Source organism: Cetorhinus maximus, chromosome 24 (genome assembly GCF_964194155.1).
Source record: "Cetorhinus maximus chromosome 24, sCetMax3.hap1.1, whole genome shotgun sequence".
In the NCBI taxonomy this organism is placed as follows: Eukaryota; Metazoa; Chordata; class Chondrichthyes; order Lamniformes; family Cetorhinidae; genus Cetorhinus; species Cetorhinus maximus.
This window is the reverse complement of record NC_135902.1, coordinates 39,583,610-39,591,270: the sequence shown is the minus strand read 5'-3', so window position 1 is coordinate 39,591,270 and position 7,661 is coordinate 39,583,610. Positions and strand designations below refer to the sequence as shown.

The following is a 7,661-nucleotide window of genomic DNA, read 5'->3' as shown; positions in this document are numbered from 1 at the left end:
GTCATAAGTAATGTTGAAACCCAAAATATTAAGTCGGGTGGTTAAGTTTTGCTGATGGATAGCACAGATAGAGTTTGCTGGGCCAGTGATCCCTATCCCCTTTAAGAGAAAGCTCCAGGTCTGGATGAAACAGTGGGTGTTGTTTCGGCTCCGGCCACAGGAGCCGCTGTTTTGAGGGGTGAGCGCGCTCCTTGTCCAGGCTCCGGTGGTGGGGAGAGGCCGCTCTCTCCGCCCCGCTCCCTCTCCTTGTTTTAAAGGGCCCGGTCGGTAGAGCGAGTGGCCGCCCGCCCTCCCCCGGCCATGGCCGGCGTGTCCCAGCGGGAGGTCCGGAAAGCGGCTGATCGGCGGCAGAAGCGAGTGCTGGAGGAGCAGAGGGCCAGGATCAAACTGGTCAGGTTCACGGCGGTTCATAGTCTGCCTGGTGTCCGGGTGTCTGATCAACACAGCGGGAGGGGCGGCTTCTTCAGCCGGGGAGGGACTGTCCGGGGGCCCCGCTCCCGCTCCCTGTCCCGCCGGCCCGATCCCACACCTCCCCTCGGGGACTGGGCACAGTCCGGCCGCGCGGGGACTGAGCCCCTCCGCCGATCGTGTTGGGGATCGGGCCAGGGTCTGAAGGCATCTCCACCCAACCCCGGGCATCTCCCCAGAACCTGCCCCCCCACTCCTCCTCCTCCCTACCACCCAGGAGCCCCGCCCCCCTCCCCCCGCCCCCAAGGATCACCGCCCCCCTCCCCCAGGACCCTCGCCGCCGTCGCCCCCAGGACCCTCGCCCCCTCCGCCTTCGCCCCCAGGACCCTCGCCCCCTCCGCTGACAGCCCCAGGACCCCCTCGCCCCCTCCGCCGTCAGCCCCAGGACCCCCTCGCCCCCTCCGCCGTCAGCCCCAGGACCCCCTCGCCCCCTCCGCCGTCAGCCCCAGGACCCCCTCGCCCCCTCCGCCGTCAGCCCCAGGACCCCCTCGCCCCCTCCGCCGTCAGCCCCAGGACCCCCTCGCCCCCTCCGCCGTCAGTCCCAGGACCCCCTCGCCCCCTGCGCCGTCAGCCCCAGGACCCCCTCGCCCCCTCCGCCGTCAGCCCCAGGACCCCCTCGCCCCCTCCGCCGTCAGCCCCAGGACCCCCTCCGCCGTCAGCCCCAGGACCCCCTCGCCCCCTCCGCCGTCAGCCCCAGGAACCCCTCGCCCCCTCCGCCGTCAGCCCCAGGACTCCCTCGCCCCCTCCGCCGTCGCCCCCAGGACCCCCTCGCCCCCTCCGCCGTCGCCCCCTCCACCGTCACCCCCAGGATCCTCGCCCCCTCCGCCGTCGCCCCCAGGACCCTCGCCCCCTCTGCCGTCGCCCCCAGGACCCTCGCCCCCTCCGCCGTCACCCCCTCCACCGCCACCCCCAGGACCCTCGCCCCCTCCGCCGTCGCCCCCAGGACCCTCGCCCCCTCCGCCGTCGCCCCAGGACCCTCGCCCCCTCCGCCGTCAGCCCCAGGACCCTCGCCCCCTCCGCCGTCAGCCCCAGGACCCTCGCCCCCTCCGCCGTCAGCCCCAGGACCCTCGCCCCCTCCGCCGTCAGCCCCAGGACCCTCGCCCCCTCCGCCGTCAGCCCCAGGACCCTCGCCCCCTCCGCCATCAGCCCCAGGACCCCCCTCCGCCGTCAGCCCCAGGACCCCCTCGCCCCCTCCGCCGTCAGCCCCAGGACCCCCTCGCCCCCTCCGCCGTCAGCCGCAGGACCCCCTCGCCCCCTCCGCCGTCAGCCCCAGGACCCCCTCGCCCCCTCCGCCGTCAGCCCCAGGACCCCCTCGCCCCCTCCGCCGTCAGCCCCAGGACCCCCTCGCCCCCTCCGCCGTCACCCCCAGGACCCCCTCCCTCTCCCCCGTCACCCCTCAGGACTCCCTCCCTCTCCCCCGTCACCCCCCAGGACCGGTCCCCCCTCCTCCTCCCCCACCTTGTAACACCCCCTCCCCAGTCTCTGTCTTCTCCTTCCCCAGGACCCCCCACCGTCATCCGCCCCCGCAGGACCCCCCCTTGCCCCTTTCCGCCTCCCGCCTCTTTCCATGCTGGTTATGCCCAAACGCGGTTGCTGTCAAATTTGCAATATATGGATAAGGGAGGCCATTTGATAAATCTTAATTCATCAATCCAGGGAGAACCTAAATCTCCCCCCTCCATTTTGTTATCTAAATCTTATGTGATCTGTATATGTGGAAAAGAAGAAAAATATTGCTGAACACTTTTAATAAATATCCTGCCCATTTCAGTTCTTTGCCATATCACATGCACAAAATCACATTGTTTATAGTGAAGTATTTTCTTTGTCTTGTGAGAAACAATTAGCACACAGGCACAACTTCTGTAACCAGAATCAGAAGTACTATAGTGTGATCTCACTTGCGGAGGATTGAATGACTTAGTAATTGAACAAATGTGCAGCTTAAATGTACATACCCCAATACCTAGGTTTGATTTCCCATCTGTAGTGATCTGAATGGTCTAGTGGGTGAGTGCTGCAAATGGCTGAACTGTGCATTGCAGAGGGAGGGAGGAGAGGAGTGGCGTGGGTGGGGGGCAATGAACTGCCAGGGTTCCTGTTTGCTCCATGTATAAGTGTGTGTGTATGGATAAGTTGTGATGATAGTGTTGGGCTCAGCTGTGATGCCTCCTTGCTGTGAGCAGTGGCTAGTTGGGCAAGGCACTGGAAGGTGCCTGGCATCCTTTGATTTGTACTCCAGTATACAATGTTTTCAGGGAAAGGAGGGGAGGAAATTGTTGAGTAAATGAAAAAAAAACAAGCCAATTACTATTACCAAACTTCACACTGTGTTGCAGTGGTGGGAAGAATAGCTACATTCTCAAATGTGCCCTCTGATCATCAGCGGCTGGGACTGTCCAAAAGATTGGGGTGACTGGTTTTAGTGTGGCACTGCATCCCACAACTAGTCTTATGAATATTTACAGTCACTACTTGTAGTTCAATTTTCTGCTGAACACCACAGTTTAGCATGAAAATTCTTGGAGGCAGTAAAAATGCCATTTTCTAAGTGAAAGCAAATTGGTTTCCCTACAAGTGGCATTTGAGGATTGTTTATAATGCAGTAATTGGTAGCATGTCCAGTATTATCTGAGCATGAATCACTTAACAGTTAGTTTGCTAGATAACACACAGCTAATTAAGATGGAGACAGTCACTACCCGGGTAAAAATACTATGCGTTAATAAATTCAGTTAACCTTATTAATGTTAATACTGGTAAACGTCTCTGTCATATTTTAGTGCAAGAGTACGCATTTAAAATCTGTCAAGTCCGTACCATGAGCAAACAGCATATTGCGCTTTTAATGAGATATTAAAGACATTCTTTTAACTTTATCAAAAATTAAACTCTCAACTGTCTCTGCAGCACTAATGTCTGTGATGTCCAAAAGCATATGCTGGCTGTGCCTTTGCACATTATTAAATAACCATTGTTTTACCATGTCCATATGTTCCAACGATGAGTAATCATCAGTATTATAGAATAACTGTCCCATGTTTCACTGGACATTATCACAAAGAGATTACTTTCTTCAGTTTCAATGCAAAGCACCTGCTGCATTAAATTGCTATTTATATTTTTACTGTCCAGGGACAGGAAGATCACAGTGATGACGGAAAAGATAGTCATCAATAAGATTTTAGCAAAGTGTAATGTGGGCTTGTGAAATTTGAACTATGAAAAGCGCTCAGCAGTACAAATCAAATTATAGTTTTTTTTTTATATCTTCATCTGTGCACTAGCTTTAATGAACATATAAGTTTGTAAACATATTTATGATTCATTAGACCGATTGCACAAAGGAAAATATTTGGGGCTTGCAAATTGGGAATGTGCCTGGAGGGAACATTTTGATTAGTACAATACATGACAGGGTTGATGGTTGTGGAAGTAATGTGACATAATCTTTGAAGTGTATTGCACAACAACTGCATAGGTAAAATGATAAAATGAGTTGAGTTAAGTATCTTAGAAACTCAAGAATTAAAACTGTTTCAAACTTCCCTTTGGTGATGTTAAATTGGGGCAGCAAATTAGAATATGTATTTTTTTACATTGAGATTTTTCATGCCATTCTTTCACACATTAAAAAGTCTTCATTCAACCATGACGAAAGAACTGCTGCTTGCTAACATTAAGAATGTATCCGTTGAAATTAAAGTTTGTAAAGTAACGCCCTCCGTCAATAATTGCAAGGCTTACTGAGAAGTGTTGTCACTTGATCCACACTGTAGCTATCTATTCTAGTCCAATTTTCCTGCTCTTTCTATGTACATTTACTGTTTCTCTTCTTAAGTGTTTAGACTTATAAGGAGGTTGGAGAATTGAATCAGCTTTAGTATCAACTGCTGGCAATCTCTTATGTCTTAATGTTACATGTCTTAATAGCCCATTTCTTCTAATCTCCCCTTAATTAAATCCCTTGCAGGTCTCCAAAATCCTACAAAAACCAGAACAACTACGAACAAAGGATGACCTCACTATGCTTGCAGCATGTGTTGACACTGTGCAGGAGTTGCAAAAGCGAAAGCAGAAGACCGAGGCACGAAAGAGGAAACTTGAAGAGGTGGGTAATTTATCCAGTGCAATGTAGTTGACTCCTGAACTTCCTTAGTGGGCAGTTGTAAGTTATACACAGCAACAGACTCAGTCAACAGTGGTTTAAAGCAGAGAAACAATTATTTAAAAAGACTTAAAACTTCTGAATTCTAGGACTGGACTGCTGTCTTGATCAGTTTCTACCATTCCTTCTGTTGGATACAAGAGGAACTTGCATTTCTTTGGTATCTTTCACGATGTCTTAATACTTTTTGAAATGACTCTGTTGTAATGTAGGAAACAAGGCAGTCAATTTACACTTTGCAAAGTATCCAAACAGCACTGGGATAATGACCAGATAATCTGTTATAGTGATAAAAGCAAAATAACTGCGGATGCTGGAAATCTGAAACAAAAACAGAAAAACAGCGTCTGTGGAGAGAGAAACAGAGTTGACGTTTTGAATCTGTATGACTTCTTCAGAGCTATAGAGAAGTAGAAATGTGATGAAATTTATACTGTTTAAGGGAGCTGGAGCAGGTGAAGCTGGATAGAAGGTCAGCGATAGGTGGGGACAAATGAGGGACTGACAAAGATGTCACGAACAAAAGGACAAAGGGAGCATTAATGGTAATAGTAAGGGCTAAAAAATGTGCTGATAATGGCATTAAGGTAAGAAAGCAGAATATGATAATAGCAGGACAAGTGTTAGTTGAGGGATAAATATTAGGCAGGACAGCAGAGAGATCTCCACTTCTTTATCAAAGTAATGCCGTGGGATCTTTTACATCCATTCAAGACAGCTGACGGGGCCCCAGTTTAACACCTCATCTGAAAGATAGCACCTCGACAGTGCAGCACTCCCTCAGTACTGCACTGAGGTGCCAACCCAGATTATGTGCTCAAGCCCCTGAATTGCGGCCTGTACCCACAACCTTTTAACTCGAATAAAAGAGCTGTCAACTAAGCCACAGCTGACACTTTAGCGTGGGTACAAATGTTCGTGTTGCACTTTCAATACTGAGGCAACTGTGAGATTTCCATCATCCCTCGCCAATGCCACGCATCATTTGTTTGGTATGCAAACTGTTCTTTGGCTTATGCCAATTTGTAAACCAGCACTCGGAGACCGTAGATGTCTACCTTTCTCGCACTGAAACCTGCTCTCATTTCCTTGATGCTTTGATCATTATTAGAAACTCGTGTAAAGAAATCACAGATATTCATCCAACTTCTATCATTGTATCAAAGCAAGATAGTGGATTCACTCACTGGGCTGCCTATTATATCAGCCTTGGCTCAGTGGTAGCACACTTACCTCTGAATCAGGTCATGAGTTCAAGTCCCATTTCATGTGCAATAATCCAGGGTGACATTTTTGGATGAGACGTTAAATCGAGGTTTTGTATGCCGCCTTAGATGGATGTAAAAGATCCCGCAGAAAGGGAGTTGTGCAGTTGCCTTGACTAATAATTATCCCTCAACCAATACCATCAAAAACAGATTAACCGGGGAAGGCATAAGATAAATACAAGGTTTTTGTTCTTTCTTTAAACAATTTGTAAACACCATTCTTTAAAATGCTAGTGCGGAGTGGATGCATGTTAAATGTTTGTTATGCTGTGAGATTTCTGACAGTTTTTCTTCTCATTAGGTTATAGATGAGCCTGAAGAACTAAGGAGAAAAATTAACCTTCTGGCAGCAGCTATTCAGGAGGCACAATACCCAGTGATCTATTCTGGTGCAGGGATCAGCACGGTAAGGCAGTACCACAACAGAGCCAGAGAAATGAGAACCATAATTAGCAAATCACTAGAACTTCAAATAATTTCAGTTTAGCAGCTTGAAAGCTTGTACAGCAGACTATGAAACAGCAGTCATAGCAATATTAGCTTGGCAAAATAAAAATGTGCTACTAAGGGTGCTAACTAGATTTTCATAAATCGAGAATGTGGTTCTATAAACAGCCAAAGGAAGCACCAGAGGGCAGTAACAACCCATCTTCCCTGAGTAGGATGGGACTGACATGAACGCTTGATTCTATTGCTTTGAATGGAAATATCCTTAGAAATACCCAACAATACAGAACAGTTTAGTTTCTTTTCATATAAATTGTAATCGATTCTGTACAGAAACATCGTACACAGTGCATGGAAGTGAGAAAAGGAGTAATTGATTATATTGAATTTACAGAACAGAATCAGTCCATTTGGCCCAATAGATCTACACTCTGAGGAAGCATTGTTCCACCTAACTTCATCTTACCTTATCAACACTTTCTTCTATTCATTCTTCCTCATTTACTAAGCTCCTTCCCCTTAAATGGATCTATGCTATTCTCCTCAACAACTCTTACATGGTAACAAGTTCCATGTTCTCATCACTCTGAGTTAAACAATAAGTCTCCCCTGTATTCTTTGTTGGATTTATTAGTAACCATCCTATATTTATCATCTCTACATCTTTTCTATCCAACCTCTTTATAATTTTAAGGACAAGTCACTCCCCAGTTTTCTCTGTTCTAGAGAAAAGAGCCCCAGCCTGTGCTTCTATCCAACAGGTAGCTGTGACACGAATTTCCACTGGGTAATTAATGAGAGTTTCACATTCTCATGCCTGGCTTTATCATAGTCTCTATTATATGCCAAGTATTCTAAAGAAAGCTGGCACTTAGAGAAACAAAGGCAGGTAAAGTGATGAGTACAGTGAAAAGGGCATCAGGGTGGACTGATTACCATCAGTGGGTGGTTCCTGGGCAAGGATAAATATGCAAAGGCTGGTGGAGATGTCTGCTGACAACCCCACTAGCTCTCCATGCGCTCACTCCCCCCCGCCCCCCCCCCTTCCTGGTTGAACATTAGTGTAGGGAGCAAAACTGCAAAGAAGCTTAACAAAAGCAAAAATTGCTGGAAAAACTCAGCAGGCCTGACAGCACCTGTGGCGAGAAAGACAGAGTTAAAGTTTCGAGTCCGTATGACTCTTCTTCAGAACTTACGGACTCGAAACGTTAAATCTGTCTTTCTCTCCACAGATGCTGTCAGACCTGCTGAGTTTTTCCAGCAATTTTTACTTTTGTTTCAGATTTCCAGCATCCACAGTATTTTGCTTT

At 48.6% G+C, this 7,661-nt stretch overlaps 1 protein-coding gene across 1 annotated transcript in view; it reads left to right on the top strand.

Moving 5' to 3' along the window:
• The first annotated feature begins 236 nt into the window (after positions 1 to 236).
• The window catches only part of sirt7 (sirtuin 7), a 32,518-nt gene continuing 25,093 nt past the window's right edge, over positions 237 to 7,661 (top strand). Inside the window, exons 1-3 of the mRNA XM_078571090.1 lie at positions 237 to 390; positions 4,442 to 4,579; positions 6,206 to 6,310. Of these exons, the coding sequence (XP_078427216.1) occupies positions 301 to 390; positions 4,442 to 4,579; positions 6,206 to 6,310 (333 nt within the window). The 5' untranslated portion in view covers positions 237 to 300. The remainder of the gene's footprint in view (positions 391 to 4,441; positions 4,580 to 6,205; positions 6,311 to 7,661) is intronic.